At 33.3% G+C, this 20,906-nt stretch overlaps 1 protein-coding gene and 1 long non-coding RNA gene across 2 annotated transcripts in view; one reads left to right on the top strand and one right to left on the bottom strand.

The window, feature by feature from the left end:
* Window positions 1-20,906, top strand: part of LOC308643623 — a 738,763-nt gene that overhangs the window by 280,336 nt on the left and 437,521 nt on the right. The gene's annotated exons all lie outside the window — the stretch shown is intronic.
* The window catches only part of VWDE (von Willebrand factor D and EGF domains), a 66,548-nt gene that overhangs the window by 32,329 nt on the left and 13,313 nt on the right, over window positions 1-20,906 (bottom strand). Inside the window, exons 4-12 of the mRNA XM_081285119.1 lie at window positions 16,385-16,450; window positions 13,049-13,296; window positions 12,308-12,397; window positions 9,919-10,063; window positions 6,071-6,288; window positions 5,769-5,842; window positions 4,016-4,286; window positions 1,915-2,123; window positions 825-1,780 (exon numbers count right to left, since the gene is read on the bottom strand). Of these exons, the coding sequence (XP_081141245.1) occupies window positions 825-1,780; window positions 1,915-2,123; window positions 4,016-4,286; window positions 5,769-5,842; window positions 6,071-6,288; window positions 9,919-10,063; window positions 12,308-12,397; window positions 13,049-13,296; window positions 16,385-16,450 (2,277 nt within the window). The remainder of the gene's footprint in view (window positions 1-824; window positions 1,781-1,914; window positions 2,124-4,015; window positions 4,287-5,768; window positions 5,843-6,070; window positions 6,289-9,918; window positions 10,064-12,307; window positions 12,398-13,048; window positions 13,297-16,384; window positions 16,451-20,906) is intronic.

The following is a 20,906-nucleotide window of genomic DNA, read 5'->3' as shown; positions in this document are numbered from 1 at the left end:
CTGCTGCATAGAAAATAAGCTTTGAGAGAATCTATGATGATCCAGGTGAGAGACAGTGGTGGTTTGGACCAAGGCTGTAGCAAGGAAAGAAATGAAATGCTTTGAAGCTAGAACTGGACTTGCTGCTATGGAGTTAAACTTGAGGCATGGGAGAAACAGAAAAGTCAATACCTGCAAGTTTTTAACTTGGGCCATCAGAGTGAAGTTTTTGCATTTACTGAGATAGAAGAGACTCTAAATGGAAAAGGGAAGGATGGTGGTTGTGGGAGGGAAATCAAGAATTACTGGTTTACTGGTTAAATAAACCAAGTCAACATTTAAAAAAATTTTCTTTCTCTAACATTTTGAGACAGAACAGTTTATACTATATAACAAACTAGCATGGTTAGCAAGATAATATAAACACAGTCCTTAAAACATGTTAAATTTGAGTCCTAGGAAAACGATTATTCTAAACAGGTAGAAGGACCAGTTAGTTGCAAGCAAAGGCCAGGAGACAGAGTAAACTGGCATTTTCAAAAACAGCAGAGACTAAAGTAGCTGTAGTGGGATGGTGAGAGGGTGACAGTTGCAGGAGAGGAGTCTGAAAGGATTCTGTGTGCCAGATCACGGTGTGCCTTACAGGTAATTACAACAACTTCAACTTTTCTCTGAATGAGATGAAACACTTTGGGGAAATCATTAACGTATTAATCATTTTAATTTGTATCTTTTATCACTATACGATCTTCATAAGCCCTAAGATAATTAAGTCAAAAAAGAACAAATATATTTTCATAATCAAATTTCCTGCACAACATTAACGTTTAAGAGTGTTTACTTACCATACCAATCACTGCAATCATAGGAGCTGAAGCCTGGGAGACATGCACACCCCCAATTCATACACTGCCCATTGCCGCTGCATAAATTGGGACATTTTAATACCAAGAGAATGTCTTCAATTGACTTGCCATATTCTTTTGTGTTATATTTCCACTCTTCCAAAATCCTCTTTTCACATTCATTTTCTAGAAGGGCCACACCTGCTTCTGCCCAGCTAACATCATCTTTTAACAGAATGTCCTTAACACACATATCTACAGCATGGTCTAGTCTTTTACCAAGAAAGTCAAAACAGAGCCTGCCTATGCTGGAGTTGGCTAGAGTGCGCTGACATAGTTTCAGGCTGCTGTCCTGGGTAAGGCCAGAGGGTGTTGGCCACTGGGGGACAAACTCTTGGTGGATATCTTCAGTGTGGTCCTCAGGGAAAAAATAAGTAAACTGTTCCAGGTTGGTCTGGCTGAGACTTTGGAAAGCAAACAAAGGAGGAAACTCATTGAAATGTTGCCGTTTCCATCTGTTTTGTGGATTCCACCTCATTTTTTGGCTGTGGCGACCCTGTTCCTGCTTATGTTTCTGGTTGTCTGAATATTCTTGTTTTTCATTGCCAGGATATTGTAAATGTACGTCCCTTTTGGTGAGGTCTATGTACTTCTTTCCTTGCAGTAAGAAATTCAAATTATTTTCTTCGCTAGATGTATGCTTGTTTATCCTCCCAACCAGAGCTTCTGAATTAATATATTCAGAGGTGACATCTAGTTCTGGTATCAAAGAAGAGAATCTGACATGTTTGAGGTCTTTGCAACCTGAAGCAATTTCTGGTTGAGGAAAACCATCCAGATGATTAGAAAACGGGTACCTGGAGGCGGTATCCAATGAGCAGCTACAATAGGATAGTTTTGCAGGCAAAGTCTGAGAAATTGGCATCTTGTCAAACATGCTTCTCCCGGGTAAAATCCTTCCAGATTAAAAACAGAAAACGAAAGTTATTTGAACCAGAACATTTTTCCCAGGAATGCGTTGCCAAAGTCAGAGACTCTTCACATTTAAGTCTAATATTAACACAATCACAAATGAAAATTAGTTTCTTACCTCCATTCGTTAATAAAAGCAGCACAATTATTAAAATGTTGATCAATTTTGATCCCATTTTTATCATGGAAATCATTTTCTGGGTTCTCATCAAAGGTTCCACAGAGTCCTAAAGTGTTTTTGTAATCCGAACTAGATGCCCTAATGGTTAAACTCATGCCCCATTCACTCAAGTCAGCACGAATAAATGCTCCAGAAGAAAATGAAATCTGAAACCAACATATAAACAGAAGATGTGAAAGCCATATTCAATGTAGATTAAGAAAAAAGTGTTATTTAAGAAATAAGAAGCAAACTCAGGCACTTCTCCCATATAAACAGAATAAAATACTAGGGGATAAACTCTTAGTGGATATCCTCAGTGTGGTCCTCAGGGAAAAAATAAGTAAACTGTTCCAGGTTGGTCTTTTTTATCCCCCCCCCCAGGGGACAACTTCTTTTTTATTGCTTTATTTTAAAATAATAAATTTTTGCATTTTTTTCTGATTTAGAATTTGAACGTCTACTGATTTTTATTGATATATATTAATTGTGACTTCTTTCCTTAAACAATTTAAACCAAAATGTGATATATAATGAAAACAATTATAAATCTTTTTTTTTAAAGAGAGAGAGAGAGAGAGAAATTTTTTAATATTTATTTTTTAGTTTTCGGTGGACACAACATCTTTATTTGTATGTGGTGCTGAGGATCGAACCCGGGCCGCATGCACGCCAGGCGAGCGCGCTACCGCTTGAGCCACATCCCCAGCCCAGTTATAAATCTTAAAGACAACATTTACCAAGTAATAGTAATGTTTATTTACTTTTTTTTTTTTTTTTTTTGGTGCTGGGGATTGAAACCAGGGACTTGCAACTGTTCTACAACTGAGCTATGACCTTGGCCAACCGAGTTATGCTTCTGATAATAGTTATTTAATATGGAATTAGACTCACAAATAATTAATTTACACAGATTAATATAATTCTGAAGGAGTGGACATTCCTGTGGCCAATCAGCATTCTCTTGCCACAAGCTGGCAAATAGAAACCACATTAAAACCATGGGTTGCGTGGGGAGTTGGCAATCAGAACAAGAGCCTGTGTCATCTAACTGTGAGCACCTCTCTCTGTTACAGGAATAGCACCTGTCCCAGACCACTCACTTGGAAGTACATGAGGAAAAACTCTCTTCTAAGAGTCAACAAAGGTATAACATCGGTGTTTGCTTCGCTGATACTTGTTCCCCTTTTAGTTTTTTTTTAAATCTAAAATGAGCTTTTCTTTTTACAAAACTAGTATGCGTTCATTACACAAAATGATTTTAAACACAAACAAAATTTATATTTCTACCCAAGTGGCAGAGGGAGGATGTTAACGGCTAATGCTAAGATCTTGATGCAAATTCTTCAAAAGTCTTTTCTATATTTCATGAATGTCTTTGCCTGTCTGTAAGCATAGCCTACTCTGTCGTTTTCATGACTACAATGTGTTTTATTGTGTACATCATTGTAGAGTTTTAGTTAAACACTTTTTTTCTAGGAGCATTAATTTTAGTTTAAGATTTGTAAGAAACAAATTTATTAAGAACCATTCCTACTTCCGCAGAAACATGGGAGAAAGAACAGAAAAGAACAGGAGAGGGGGAACAGGTGGAGGCAGAGGGGTCCCCTTCATCTCCAGATGCCCCTGTGACTGGAATGATATGGACAAGCCTGAAACAGTCTGCACATCTCCCTCCTGCAGCTGTTCCACATAAGTGAGATCCTGTGGGATCTGTCCCTTTTGTTTTTTGTCTGACTCAACTGTCCACTTTCATTGGAGCCACTTTGTTCCTGAATTCAGGGTGTGTGTTTTGGGACAGCCAACAGCAACATGGCACGCGACAGCATATTCATAGGATACAAGCGGAAATCCACCTAATCATCTGCTTTTGGTCTGGCACTGGGTTCAATCCTCAGCACCACATACAAAAATAAGTAAATAAAACAAAGATATTGTGTCCATCTCCAACTAAAAAAATAAAATAAAAATATGATAGCTCCTAATTTAACAGAGATGTATAGTTTATTCAAAATGAGAAAAAGGGAAACTATTTTTAATAGTACAAAATCATACGTACTGTGACTTTTCGTCCTAAATAAGATTCACTTATCTTGATATTGCTGGATGCATCTTGGCTCTTTACAAATAAATATGGTCGTAATTCATGTAGCTGACCACTGCACATATCGAAAGTAACGATATCTCCTCCTTCTTTGGCCACAAACCCACAGTTACATGACACAGGGTAGTGCAGGCTTCCGCAGTCCCATTGACGCACATGGACTTCAAAATCACGTGTTGTACTCTTATAAAGCACAAATGTTCCAGTCTTGAAATTATCATATACTCTATCATTAACAAAAGTGAACTGCATTAAGAGTTGGTTATAAAACATCACAATAGTATGTTATAAACTAACTATGTATTACATTCATTTACAGGCTTTCCATATATTTTGATGTTAGAATGATAAATAAAGATTCCCAGCACATTTTTGGGTCATGAGCATTTGTTTGGATGCACTGAATGAAACACTTGCTTCTCTCTCACTACTCTTTTCTTCCCTTTCATAACCCCAGAGAGGCTTCGCTCCTAGAGGAGGGAGGCCTTCCAAGTGGCATGAACTTGCTGTCTCTGGTCTTCAAGAATTTGTTCACATTACCATCAAAATGGCTTTCCATAACAAGTCTATTTAATATAAATTACTAACCCTAATTGCAGCCTTCCCTTTTCACCTGATTTAGTTTTCTTCATGGCATGTTTCTTCCTCAGACACACTACATACTTTATTAACTGATTGTGTTAATCTCTCTTTTCCTCTGTTCAGAGGTCGGCTGTATGAGGGAATGATATTCTCTCGTTCACTGTCACATCCCCCAGCACTTAGAACATGGCTTGTCACCAAGCTGCTGCACAATTAATCTTGTTGAATTAAGTCAGATTAAATACATCACCATTTCTTGAGTTTTTTTCCACCAAAATTCTAAAGATTTCAATTATAACCATAGAAGAAAATTTTGCATCAGATAATAAGTTCCAACGATTTCTCAATTCTTGCTCAGATCTGTGGAGTATCATTTTACTGAAGGATTCTATGTCTATTTTTCATATTGAGTGACTTTACTGGAAATGATCACATTACAGTTTTTAAAAATTAAAAGAAAAAATTACCATGCATCAGGATGAGAATTTTGAATCAACAATACAGTATCATTTTCCTTAAGAATATGATATCCCTCAGAATAGTATCACTGAGCTTAATTTTGCTATGCAGATATTAATAGCAGTGTGACTTAGATTATTTCTTTTTGGTCATGTTGCTCAGTTTACTTAAATTCTAGAGTTAAATATTCAGGCTTTTATGAAGTTGTAATTATTTTTTCCATGAGTATTCTCATTATAAATTAAAGCTGATTTGTTATTTAAAAATTCTAGTGTGTTAGTTATTTTCCTAAAACTTAAAGATTATTTCATTATATATAAATACAAAACAGTGTATCACAATAAATATCACAGTAAACATCTCTGATGCAAATAATGAAATTATTAAAAACAAATACATGGCAAACAAAACGATAACTTCCATTTGTCATAAACTTCATTTCTACAAATTAAGGCTAACAACTATAATACAATAGACTTAAGAAAAAATTCTATACAAATAAATTAGTATCTTCAAACAAATCAGTGATGGCAAAACATGACTTTCTTTTCTAATTTTCCAGTGAACAGGACTAAGAAATGATCAAACAGAATGCTGGTTAAAACAAAACAACAGTGAAACCAAAACAAACAACAATGTTTAAAAGAAAAGACTTTTAGGAAATTACCTGCCATCAAAGGTAATTATATGTGGATCAGTAAATGAATAGCAGTAAGCTGTTGGGACATCCTTGACTCTGATCTTAAAAACAAAGATATTTTTGATAAAATTATTATTGGTATTCAGTGACAATTATTCATCACAACTGCAATGGATTTTTCATTAATTCTTGTCTTACATATTGAAAATGGAATAATTTAAAACTCATAATTATCAAATAATTCTAAAATTAAAATTTACAAGATACAGTGATAAAATACACATATCATTTTAAGTTTAAATTATAAAGATTATTTTAAATTTGTCAACCTGGATGCTGTCTGGAATATAGTTGTTCCACAGGAAATCCTTATTCACTATAGGTTCTACAACAATGTTTGTAACTCTGTCTCCATCTTGGGAAAAATCTGAGACAGCGGTGTAATACAGGGAAGCTTGGCCACAGGTGCCATTGGCACAGGATGTTGTCTGGTGGAGGTCCACATTGCAGGAAGACAGTGCCAAGTTTAAGCCAAGGTGTTCTTTACCTATTTAATAATAAAAAGTTGATAATTTTCCCAACAGTATAAACATATGAAACATTAAATAAAGTGATTACTCTTAAAGCATTTTCTCTTTCTTAAAAAAATATTTTTGAAATTTTCATCTAAGTTAAAACAAATTGGAAATACAGTGGAATGAATCTGACACAACTTTCCTATGTACATCTATGAATATGCCACAATGAATCTCCATATCATGTATAACCGCAAGACTGGGATCCTAGTTAGAATAAGAAAAAAAAAGTTATTGAATCTACCTGATTTTTACAGATAATTGATAAACTTGAAAATATACATATATTTGTACATACATATACATTACTATTTATTTTCAACCAAGTTACCAATCCATATGCTCCCAGATAAAATTGAAAAGCAGTAAATAACAAAGTAATGATAGAGATGAAGATATGAATAACTTTGATTTGATCAATATATTTTATTTACATGTTTTGAAGTACATGTATGTATACTTCAAGTATATGTACAATGTACACTGTACATGTGCAATTATTATGTGCTAAAAACTGTCTAAGAAGATTTAAAAAAGCAATAAGCAAAAGTTGTCTTTCCTTTAAAAAAGTCATAATTCTAGTAGCAAGACTCATAATTTGATTTCTTTTTCTAATTAACAACTGCACCCCATGTCCAGATTGTTCTATAATAAATTTTAGGGCATTTCTTCATGTCTCATACACTGGAAATTATAGTAATGGATTTAATTATTTATATAAGGTTCATCATCTTAAGAAATAGTAAAGTCAACACAAATGAAAAGCCAACCCCAGACCCGTAGTAAACTATCACCCTTCGCCTCTCAAATGTGCCAATACATTCACAAACTCCCTCATCTAGGTAACAAAGAATGCAAAAATATTTTTTTATACTTTAATTTATTTATTTTTATGTGGGGCTGAAGATTGAACCCGTTGCTTCACATGTGCTAGACAAGCACTCTAACACTGAACTACAGCTTTAGCCCAAGAAACAAATTTAAAAAGGAAATGGTAGCAAAGAATAAAAAATTTATATAAATAGACCAAAAACAAAAGGATTTCCCCCTCAAAACTGGCAAAAGGTAGTATTTTTTATATACAATTAATGATTAAAAAGTCCTTCTAGGAATGAAGGAGGAAGAAAGAACTTAAAAACTCTTATCTTTTCTCCCACACAAATTATTCAGGAATGGAATTATAATGGTTAGGTACAGGTACACTGCATTGGTGTCAAAATTCAGGAAAATTTTCTTTTATGTGCTTTTCCTAGAAATATAAACTTTTCTCATACACATAAAAACACAATGGAAATACTCAAACTCTTAACTGGCTTCCTAAGGTGAATATGGGGCATTTGGGACTTGAATACAATGACCAATGGTGGTCACTGCCAATGATCTCACCTGCCTAGTTTATGATATGAGGGCTGAACATCCTTCTCTTAAGCCTGAGTAAAAGCAACACTGTCTGTGTAGAAATTCACTGAGACACCAACATATTCCCTATGAAAGTAGATATTTAATAGAAATACACTTAAATACCTAAGAAGAGGAATATCCAAAATGAAATCCAGAAATTTTCCACTAGGAGAAAGACCGAAAAGACAGAAAAAGAGACAGAGAAGAGGGGCAGGAAGAATTTTTAACTAACAAAGAATAAGAACACACAAACTTCTAACATGTAGGAAGTATATTTAATGCTATCTTTACACTGGCGATGCCTGCTTCACTGAAAGATTTGAGAGCATGCAAATATATTTTAAGATATTCTTTTAAGTGAAGGAAATCTTTGCTCAATACAATTTTGAAAAACAACAATAGCATTGTATCCTTTCTATTTTGACCATAAATTGTAGTAACATTTTCCTATTAGGTATTCAAAAGGTAAGTTGAAGTAAAACTATGTCTAAATGTCTGAGAAAAAGGTCATTATTCCATATTTTTAAGGCTGTATTAAAATATAATGTTGCTCATGGTGCTCCTTAAATCTGGGTTAGTAGCTGGGCATTAATCAAGCCTTTTTAACTGTCAAATATCTTAGGAAGACATCTCTTAATTTCTCTATCTCCTTACCCTTATTTTTTCTTGGATCACCATTCTCATGAGATTGTCTCTGACCCCGTTATACTGTGTGGCCTTTTTATCCTTTTGAACATGGACATTAAGACCTACAAAAGTATGCATTGTACTTTTGTACTATAAAAGGTATGTATTATGGTTTAGATATTATTGTCTCCCAAAAACTCATGTGTGACAGTATAAGAAAGTTTAGAGGTAGAAGCCAGGCAAGGTGGCACATGCCTGTAATCCCAGCTGCTCAGGAAGCTGAGGCAGGACGATTTCAAGTTCAAAGCCAGCCTCAGCATCTTGGTGAGACCCTAAGCAACCTTGAGAGACCCTGTCTCAAAATATAAAATGAAAAAAAGAGTTGGAGATGTAGCTCAGTATTTGAGCACTCCTGGTTTCAATCCCTGGTATAAAAAGAATTTAGAGGTGCAATAATTATGTTATGCTAGTTCCAACCTAATTAGTGCATTAATATCCTGAGAAAAGTCAATTGGGTGGTCATTGTAGGCTGGTAAGGTGTGGCTGAAGGAGGAGAGTCATTGGAACATGCTTCTGAGGTAGACATTTGTCCTAGGTGAGAGGAAGTCCCCTTCTTTCTGTTCTTGGTGGCCAGGTCCTGACCTGCTTTCCTCTGCCATGCCCTTCTTCCATGATGTTCTGCCCATCTTGGGTCCAGAACAATGGGGCCAGCCGCCTAGTAAGTGATACCCCTGAAAACATGAACCCCCCAAAAACTTTTCCTCCTCTAAAATTGTTCTTGTCAGTCTTTCAGTTATAGCAGTGAAAAGCTGGCTAAAACAGCATGTGGTATGTGAACAGAACTGTAATCTCTCTTATAGGTTAGGTCTATATATCTCTTACTTGATTTGATCAGAGACTTAAGGGGGAAGAGAACTCAATCAACCCAACCACTGCTCTTCATGGTTTCTCCTCTGATATTCCATCTTGTCAACACTACGAGTGGGTTTCCATTCTCTTTATATGGCTGTCACAGTGAAGTATATGCGACCTTGCAATATGACATTTGCAGAATTAGCAATTTAGATGGAAGAATTTAAAGATCCACAAACTTATCTTACATTAAAAAGTGTGAAACATGTGTTATGAGATCCGTGTTTCATAACCTGAACTTTTAGTATAACTTATCACACCTCCCTCATTGAGGGTGATTTGGAAAATCTTAAAAGAACAGTTTGTCCTTCAATCTCTGAAAATAAAGCAAAGAAAGGAACAAGTTAAGAGAATGAGAAGCAGAATGAAAATTAGAAGGAGAAGGATGAAAAAGAAGAAAGGGTACAGGAAGATGACTACAAAGAGGAGATTGTTCACTATTATTTTAAACATATCCTTTGATCCCAAGAAGAATAAACAGGATTTACTTTGGCAATCATCAATTTGATCCAGCATTATTAATATGATTCAGCTATAATTTGATGTAAACATGCAGTATAATTTAGTAGATGAGTATATTACAGGGACTTTTCCTAGAGGAGAAAAAGCATCAGTTACCATTTGAAATCTAATAACAATATCAAATGAATTTAGTATATTACCTTGATCAACAGTTTTCAGCTTTAATGAGATTTTGCATTCTTGATCAAGCTCACTAAATTCAGAACAAACAATAGGAATTGTACTCTCTATCCTCAGCTGGTATTCTTTCCCATCTTCTGATATAGTACTCAATTCAGGTTGTAGCTGGTATAGCAATATATAGAATGTTAGGTTAAAATAGAATTTGTTTTATTTTTTTATTTTTTTAAATTTTTTTATTGGTTGTTCAAAACATTACATAGTTCTTGATATATCATATTTCACACTTTGATTCAAGTGGGTTATGAACTCCCATTTTTACCCCGTATACAGATTGCAGAGTCACATCAGTTACACTTCCACTGATTTACATATTGCCATACTAGTGTCTGTTGTATTCTGCTGCCTTTCCTATCCTCTACTATCCCCCCTCCCCTCCCCTTAGAATTTGTTTTAAAATATAATTTTAAAAACACATTTTCTTAACAGCTTTTCTTTTGCTAAATGAGCTGGTAATAACTTTTTTTTTTTAAAGAGAGAGTGAGAGAGGAGAGAGAGTGAGAGAGAGAGAGAGAGAGAGAATTTTTAATATTTATTTTTTTAGTTCTCGGCAGACACAACATCTTTGTTGGTATGTGGTGCTGAGGATCGAACCCGGGCCACACGCATGCCAGGCGAGTGCGCTACCGCTTGAGCCACATCCCCAGCCCAACTGGTAATAACTTAAGCACTGGAATTTCTTTTTAACTAAATAAAATCAATTTAGACAAAACCAATTAAAACATAAGCAGCATGCAGAGGAATACACAGAGCTGTTGTACCACTGGGTTAGATGACATTTTGATTCTCCAACCCATGGTTGGATAAGTCATGTCTAAGCTTGTCTGTGATGGGCACTGTAGAATAGAGGAAAAACAGAATTCCATTTTCTTAAACTTGTTTGCTCTTATTCCATTGTAAGTTTGGTTATTTTTAGGATTTATACTCACCATCTTAATCAGAATTTACTTATATTTTATAGGTAGATCAAATGATTGGTGTCACCTGAAACATCTCAACTCTCAGGATATTTATGAGTTTCTGCTTTCTACAGTTAGACTTTCTACAAGTAGACTTACTGAGTACTGTTGCACCCTAATCCAGTTCACAGGTCAATTTTTTTTTTTTTTTTTTTTTGAGTTGGGGAATTTGACTAGCTCTCAAAAGAGATGTGCTTTAGTATTGACTATTCTGTTAGCCTAATTTGAAACAGTACTAGAGGCTAACCACTGGGCCTTGACCTTGTCTGCTGGGTGTTACCAAGCAGATCACAAGCATCCTGTGTCCTAAGTCTGTGTCCTTCCCCTCCCACTACGGGTAGGCTATTCTGACGATGTGGTTCAGTCTTCTTTTCCTGGTGCCTGCTGTGTAACATGAAATTTATCTAGAAAGTTTATTTATTCTGGTCCTGAGTACTGTTCTCACAATCTATCTTTTTCCAACTTGTCTTCAAACTTGGAGTGACTGCAAATTCTAGTTCTGTGAGTGAGGAGACCTCAAGATGCATGGTTCTTGCCTGCTTGGACCTCTTGATATTGCTCCATGCCTTCCACCACTTCTGATTTCCTGTCACCTCTGCTCACCTGTTAGACCCTAGTGCTACCAGCAATAATTAAATATATTGCATTGTTAAATTAGCTCAATCATTGCAATCCATAATCTTGGCCTGGTACCTGACTTCAAAAATGCACAATAACTAAATATTGATATGTTAATTTTTAGTTAAATGACAGGCTGAATTATGGGGATACAGCCTAAACTTTCATTAGAGCTATTTCTTTTTTTAAATTTTTATTTATTTTTTTTAGTCATTTAGAGCTATTTCTTTAAAAATAAATCCACAAGAGCTTGAATTATGATAGTTCAACTTAGGATATGTTCACTACGTTGGTTCAAAAGTGACACACATTAGATAGAAACCACACATTGAATTTTGAGTTTTGTTCTTTTCCCAGGCTAGCAATATGCCTGTGCTCTGCAGTGGCAGTGAGTCACAACTCCCAGTTACCAATGTAATCATGAGGGAAAGCAACTAATACCCTACAATTTACTATGTTGCTAAGCTATGACATTAGGCAGGTTAGCTGTATTAAATGCATTTTTGACTTAACATTTTTCTCAACTTGTGATGAGTTCCTTGGAAGGTAATACCATTGTAAGTTGAAGAGCATCTGTACATATCAACCATAGTTCATTAACAGGGATTCTCAAATTTTGTTGTGCATTAGAATTGTTGGAGTTATTTCTCAAAAATACAGAGTACTGAGTCTTACCTTTCAGATTCAGCCAGAAACCTTTATGAAAAGATCACAAAGTGGGGAATTAGTTCCAGAAGAATAATCTTTCTGATTCATCCCTTCTGCTACATACCTTAATGCCTGCAAAAAATTCCTGGCTTTCGATGGCTAAACTTTGTATATGTGGTTTCTCCAAGAAAAAGATGGATGCACTACAGAATATCTATAAATACAGTTAACAAATAACCATTTAGTAAAAAAAAAAAAAGAAAAAATGTGTTATTATTATCTTTAAATTTTTAATTTAATTCTTGGTAGATAGTTCACAGCAGATAAAAGAACTGAGTAATTTAATTACTTGCCTGAAATTTTAAAAAAATTCTTCATTATAAAATATTACTCATTCAAATCTCAACATAAAGTATCACGTAGCCTTTTTACTTAAGATGTATTTGAAAGTAGATAAACATAATTTCATCACTGAAAAAATTAAAGCATTGTTTTCCAAAATATTAGAATATAATTTTAAAACCCAGAAAAGACATACAGTTACAGAGACTCTTTGATAATAATCAGCATGTTGCTAAAAAAGATATTCATATGTAGTCACTAAGACTATGTTACTGAGTCATCTAGATATCACTAGAATTGGCACGATTGCTAAAGGAAAAAAAAGAAGGAAAGCCTTAGTGTTTTCTATTCTGGGGACAAGAATCTACTCCCTCTCTCTCTCTCTCTATATATATATATGTATGTATGTGTGTGTGTGTGTGTATATATATATATATATATATATATACATACACAATTAATATTGTTTGAACAATTAATACATTAATGAAAAGAAAATCAAATCCAGTTTTTGTTAACATACCCTGTCTCCAAGTCTGAGATTTATGCCATCAAGTTCTAAAAGAGAAAATGCCTGAACTGTGGTCTCCTGTTTCAGCTCCTCTTTGATTTCTTGAGAAGAAAGCCTAGACCAAGCTATGAGAAATCCCACCGATCTGTTTGTAGGGGAAACATCAAAAGCACACCTACAGAAGAGCCTGGACTCAATCAGCTCCACCACAACCTCTGGCCTTCCTGGAGGTGGAGGTGGAAATGAGGCCGACAGCTGACCTGGTGGGAGAAGAAGCATCATTTCTACTTGAGCATCTTGAAGAATGAAATAATCACAAAAAGGCTATAACTTCAGGATTTATCTTTAAAAAAGGAAATAAATTCAGTAAAATGATTATTATCTAGTAGTCAACAAAGCAGCACATTCACATTGACAAACAATCACATAAGTATTGATTGACAGCAGGGCACCTTAAATCATCAAGCTTATATTATTGCATTTTAAATGTTTGCTCCCAAAATGTCTGGCTCCTGAAAATAAAAGTAATTTACAATATTTTAGTCAATCATCTTTTTAAAAAGACATAACAAACATAGTTCAGGTTTAATACATTATAATTCCTTGTTATAAAGTAGTCACTAATGTAAACTTAAATGACTTTCTTTTTTACTCTTATAATGTACTCTCACAAAGCAACTCTTCATCACTTTAGGTTGAAAGAGCTGTTCACTGGGGAGTGATTGTACCGTCAGTGAAATATATCAAGTGCTAAACAATAGTCTTATTCTTTTCATTTTTATGAGGCTAATATTTGAAAATTTTTTTCTAGGAACTCGTATGAAGAGTATATATTTATATTTTAATTCTGGGTATTTGCAAAATTAAATTGGAGGATCTGAAAGGTTTTTATTTTTTATTTTTTTAAAAATATTTGAGTGATAAATTTTGTTTTATTTTTCTGAGTAATAAATTCTAAAATAGGTTTTAAAACTACTCTGAAATGTGCAAATAATTTTTGTTATATATATGTTAGAATTTTATGACAACCACAAAAACCAGTCTTTCAACTCTGTCATTTAGATTTTAGAAAATTCCAAGAGTCCTTCTTTTAAGGTCTCTTCTCTAGAGAAAATATACTTTCAGATATTTGTTAGATATCATATTTTGTTAGGTATCCTATTCCAAAGTTTCAATGATAAATAAATTGTTTTCAAATTAATTAACAAATATTTTGAGAAACATTTCAAATATAAGCCAAGTCAGCAAACTTATGTTAAATATTTTCACTCTTGTGTTATTTCCCCAAGTTATATACAATTTTGTATAGTATATATTTCCCAATTAGTTGCATAAACATTTTGAATAGCACAACAACTTGCTGAAAATTATTTTTACTGAAGGAAGAAAAGTGTTTTACTGTAAGTACATCATAAAGAAAATCCATACCTACTATGCAGATTAGCCAAATTATTATACTTGATGCTTACTGCTACTAAGGCATATTGCTTTATTCTTTTATGAATTTACATCAGAGGACCTAATTAAACAGCTTTTCATATATAATAACAATTTATTTAGAGAATATAAGAAAAGGAGGTTGGAAAATCTATTTGCAATTGGAACAGTCCCTGGAACACCAATTTAGTGCTTTATTTAATAACTTTTTTGTTTACTTATTTATTTTTAAATTTTTTTATTGGTGCATTATAATTATACTTGTTGGTGGGATTTGTTGTTACATGTTAATACATGCACACAACGTAACAGATTTTTAAAAGACAAACCAAATTAATTTTTAGACCTAGCACTTTGAACATTATATCTATCCTGATTTATTTGATCTCATTATGATTTTTTTCACCATATAAATCACCTTTGTTAGAAATAGTAATTATATGTCAACTTTATCTCACTAATTTGACTAGAGGTCCCATGAAAAGGCTAATGTTTGAACAAATGTTTTAATTTTTGCCCATCTTGTAGGCATATGTCATATATTTTGTTATTTGGACTATTTTAGAGTGATTTATTTTAAAAAATATTATAAGTAGGCAATTTCTTAATATTTAAAATAACTTTAAAACATTAAGCAAAAATAGCAAAGAAAAAATATGGACTGAATGGAGTAGAAAAATAGTGACTACCAGTAATACCTTTGGTGTTTAACTTTCAAAACTTGTTTGTCACAAATGCAATCTTCCCAGAAAACAAAATTTTTTAAAATTCTTCTTAGGTATACATGACAGTAGAGTGTATTTTAATACATTATACATATATGAAGTTTAACTTATTCTAATAAATATAACTTATTATAACCATTCTTGTGGTTGTACATGATGTGGAGTTACACTGGTCGTGTATTCATATATAGACATAGGAAAGTTATGTCCAATTCATTCTACCATCTTTCCTCTTCCCATCTCCCTCTTTCCTTCATTCCCCTTTGTCTAATTGAATGAACTTCTATCCTCCCCCACTTATTGTGTGTTAGCATCCACATATCAGAGAGAACATTCGGCCTTTGGTTTGGGGGGGATTGGCTTATTTCACTTAGCATGATAGTCTCCAGTTCCATCCATTTACCTGCAAAAGTCATAAAGCCATTCTTTTTAAGGCTGAGCATTATTTCATTGTGTATATATACCACATTTTCTTTATCCATTCGTCTATTGAAGAGTACCTAGGTTGGTTCCATAGCTTAGCTACTGTGACTTGAGCTGCTATAAACATGAATGTGGCTGCATCACTGTAATATGCTGATTTTAAGTCCTTAACTGGGTCAAATGATGGTTCCATTCCAAGCATAGAAGAGAAAATTGTACTGCAGATTATACTGCATAATGTGATTTCTTTGCTACAATATATCATAAATTTTTACTAATGTCAAAGAATACACCTCTACATTTTCATGGTGTTTGCAGAATCTCTTGTAATTGCCTGCACATCAGAAATTTTTAGCCAATCAATGGTTATTATATATTTGCATCTTTATTTTACCATTATTAGAAAAAAGGCCTCTTATAAATACTGGGCATGCACATGTCCTTGAATAGATCTTGAAGATAGATTTTTTTGAAGTAAGAATTGAAGCACAAACACATGTGGATTTTTAAAAGTGTTGAGATAAATTACCAACTTTTCTCATAAAAAAATTCTACCAACATTTTGCTTCCTTAATTCTTTGTACTTCTGCCAACTCTAGGTAGGAATGTATCTTAAAAGCACAATAAAGTGCTTTTTATATTTGATATGTACCAGACTGTGGCGTTGTCAAATGTTAGTATATTCAACATTTAAAGTCCCCAAAATAAGTACTTTTAAAAATAGTTTATAAATACATTATTAAACACAAAATTTTATACTCACCAACACAATCCCCTCCAATTTCTATTTCTTCTGGTCCACATGTGTGTAGTTTTGCATCAGAAATAGCTGCAAAAAGTTAAGGTTTTATATTTAACTGGGCATAAAGATATAAATCTACATATAGCTAAGATGACAATTCCTTGGAGAAGTATGTTTTAATGACTAAGACAGATTTTCTTAGTTGTTCTCTCTGGGTTTATTTTTTTCATAATAAAAATTTTTCCCCAAAGATAAGATCAAATGGAAGTAAGGAATTATATTTCAAAACAGTCATAATTTTGTTTCTTGTTTTCTAAATTTGAATCTTCATTATTAAGTAATGAAACTCACTGATGAGGATGTGAATTCTCACACATTACTGGTTGGACATACAAAATGGTATGGTAACTTTGAAAGAGTTTGATAGTTTGATGTATAACTAAGTATATTCTTATACTAATACAGCAATTGTGCTTCTTGGCATTTTCCCAGAGGGTTAAAAACTTATTTTTACACAAAAACTTGAGCAAGATATTTACAGCAACTTTATTCATAATTGTTCAATTTATGGTTTTTGTAGCTAACAATGTTAGTTTTGTATTTTAGAAATATTTGATTAACCTAAGATTACAAGTATTTTCACCTGAAAGTGAAAATATTCCCTGGAAGATTTATATTTTTAGCTTTTACGGTTTTGTCTATGATAATTGTAATTTCTTTTTGTATTTTGACAAGAGATGTGAACTAAGTTTCTCGCATACAATCATATTTTTGCTTGTGTTGAAAATGCAATTCTTTCTTTGTAGAACTGGTTATGTTCCTGTATTGAATATCAAGTAACTGTGTTGCTCTTTTCTGGATATTATTCTTTTTCATTCATCTACCTGTTTATCCTGCTGTAAATATACACTGTCTACATTATTATTATTTTGGAATCAGTTTGAAAGTCAGGTAGTATAAGTTGTTCAACTTATTACCTTACCAAACTAGTTTTGAGTATTACAGTTATTTTGTGTTGTCATGTGAATTTTAGAATGAATTTGTCAATTTCCACAAGAAAAATTATTGACATATTTATTAGGAACATTCTGGAACTACAAATTAGCTTGTAAAGAACTAGCACATTAACATGAGCCTTTCAATCCATAATAGTTTCTCTCTTTATTAACTTAGGCTTTTATGTTTCTCAGCAAAGTTTTATAGGTTTCCCTATAAAAGTCTTGTGCATCTTTTGTCAGATTGATTCCAAAGTGTTTCATGATTTTTGGTTTATAATTGGTAAGTTAGATGAAATTTCTGAATAATCATTACTGTTATAAAAATGCAAATGATTTTCACGTGTTGATCTTTTTTCCTTCAACATTGTTAAACTCAACTCTGGTAGCTATTTTATAGATTCCACTGGAGTTTTTTGAAAATGGATGATCATTTCATCTGTATTTATATTCATGAGGTTATTGTTCTAGAGTTTCCTGTTCTTGTATATCTATGTTTGGTTTAAGTTTTAGAGTATGTTGTCTTCACAGAAGTTCAGAAGTAGCTCCTTTTCTTTTATGCAGAAGAGTTTATGCAAAAATGGTATTATTTCTTCCTTAAATGTTTACAAAATTCCCGATGACAACCATCTGGGCCAATTCATCTTTGTGGGATGAGTTTTAACTAGAAATATAATTTCTTTTTTAAAAAAATATTTATTTTTTAGTTATAGTTGGACATAATACCTTTTATTTCACTTATGTATTTTTATGTGGTGCTGAGAGTTGAACCCGGGGTCTCATACATGTGAGGCGAGCGCTCTACCACTGAGTCACAATCCCAGCCCTAATTTATTTTTTTAATATTTATTTTTTAGTTGTAAATTGACACAATACCTTTATCTATCTATATCTATCTATCTATCTATTTATTTATTTATTTAGTGCTGAGGATCAAACCCAGTGCCTCACACATGCTAGGCAAGCACTCTACCATGGAGTCACAACCCCAGCCCCTAGAAATATAATTTATTTAATAGATATAAGACCATTAAGGTTATAAGTTTATTTTTTAATGGCTTTTGACTGTCAGCATATTTTTAAAAATTTGTCTATTTCATCTAAGTTGTCAAATGTACTGGCACAGAGTAGTTCATAATAATTCTTTTTTGGTTTTAGCTTTTGTAGTTGTAGAATTTGTAGTTTAATCACCTCTCTTATTCATGGTACTGTGTTTGTTGTAGTTGTTGTTGTTGATGTTGTTGGTGGTAGTGGTAATAGGATGTGCATGTAGAGTGCTGAAATTGAACCCAGGACTTTGTACATGCTAGGCTTTATCACTGAGCTGTATCCCCAGTCCCAATATTGTCTTTCTTTACTGATCAGACTGGCCAGAGAATTGTTAATTTTATTGAACTTCTCAAAAGATCCATCCTTTGATTTTATTGCATTTTCTTTATTGTATCTCATTGCTTTCTATTTTGATCATTTCCTTTCACCTTTTTGCTCTGAGTCTCATTTATGCTTTTTAGTCTCTTATTATATAAACAGATACTGAATTTATGACTCTTGTCTTTCATTATAGATGTTTAGTGGGTTTTAACACTAATTAGCTTCAAATTTTCCTAGTATTCTAATTTTCTCTAATTTTCTTTTCTAATTTAGAGCTCAGAATTTGTTTTATATGCCAAATGCTTCATATCCACTTGTAAAGAATGTTTGTGTGAATGAAGTCTTCTTTAAATATCATTTCTATCAAGTTCATTGACAGAGTTATTCTAATCTCCATTTTTGCTATTTCTGTTTTTATATGCTCAATTAATTATTGGCAGATGGATGTTAATTTCCAATAATAATTATAGATTTGCCCATTTCTGTTTATAAAATTATCAGTTTTGCTTCACATATTTAGAATCTGTCATTAGGTGCATCATCATCATACAATGGGAACTGTATGTCCTCTTATTGAATTGATCATTTTATCCTTAGGAAATGACCCTTCTTTTCCCTGGTAATATTCTTTGGCCTGTAATCTACATTGTCTAATATTAATATAGCTACTCTAGATTTCTTGTGATAAGTGTTACTTAAGTACATCTTTTATCCTTATATCTTTTATTTAAAATTTATTTTTAGTTGTAGATGAACACAATACCTTTATTTTATTAATTTATTTTTATATGATGCTGAGGATCTAACCCAGTGCCTCACAGGTACAAGGTGCCACTGAGCTACAACCCCAGTCCCAATCCTTATACCTTTAAACCCATTTTTCTTTATATATGAAGTATTTCTCTAGATAGCCTATAGTTGGATCTTGCTTTTAAATCCAATGTGGCAGAACAAAGTGCAGAGGTCCCTCAATGATCAGGCCTTGCTGCCCTTTCATACAGGTCTGTGCTCTGCCGTACTTACTGGATCCAACATCTCTGTCCTGCTATCAGTCTGTGCACAGTACACTTACTGCTTTAGGGCTTGTCACTTGCTGTGATTGCTGTTTGGCATGATTTTCCCCTTACACTCTGACCATGAACTGTTTACCCTCCAGCTCTCAGCACCAATGCCATTTCATCAGGAAAGGCTTTCTCTAGTGACATGGCATTGCAAATTACATTCTCCCCTTACCTCCATTTCTACAGCAAATTTTAGTCTTTCCATTCATGCTACTAATAGTAATTACTAACTGCACAAATATTTTGTGCTGTGAAGTCAGGGACCACTATGGGAAATTAATGACAAAATAAATATAAATTATTTCATTTACTAAAAGTTTTCATGTATTCCCCAAAACAAAATAAGAATATATTTCTATAATATTATCTTCATAAATCAGTCTCTATTCTTGTGTAGACAATAATGCCTTATTTCCTTAGAAGTTTTGACTAGTGATGATATATTCACAAGAAATTTTGAAAATAATATGACTGTGAAAATATAATGGGAAACTGGGATGTTTGACATGGTTTTTATGGAAAAAAAGAGTTACAAACCTGCAAAATATTAAAACTGTTATTTTTGCACTGCCAATACAAATAAATACTTAAGAAAACTCTTCATGCTGGCATTAAGAAATAGTTTTTCATGAGGTTAAAGATGATAGAAACTTTAAAGAAACTCTTTTTCCTAATAATACTGGTTCATATTCTATATCTATAATGAGTAAAATGATTTTTTGTGGGACCAGGGGTTGAACCCAGGGCCTTAGTGCATGCTAGGGGAGCACTCTACCAGCTGAGCTATATTCCCAGCCCAGTAAAATAATTTTTGAGATTGGACATTTAGTATGGCTAATTTGGTTATTAAAACTCAAAATAAGGGTTTATTTTAACTACTCTAATACTTGAATAACTATTTTATTTGTTTTGCTGCATGTATGTTATTTAGGGTTTGTTAGTTTGGGGACTCTAAAATACGTATGTGTTGTGTTACTGACATAATTAAATACTATTTGCTGAATCAAATGTTTACATAAGTTAAATACTCTGATCTGCAATAGTATCTCCCAGCATTTTCAGTCTCCCACATGTGATATGGTTGGGCCCAGATAACACACTGCAGGTTAGTTTCTT

The sequence above is a fragment of the Spermophilus citellus genome (assembly GCF_964194105.1).
Source record: "Spermophilus citellus genome assembly, chromosome: 3".
NCBI classification, from domain to species: domain Eukaryota; kingdom Metazoa; phylum Chordata; class Mammalia; order Rodentia; family Sciuridae; genus Spermophilus; species Spermophilus citellus.
Note: the sequence above shows the minus strand (reverse complement) of the source record. Positions and strands in the feature narration are given on the sequence as shown.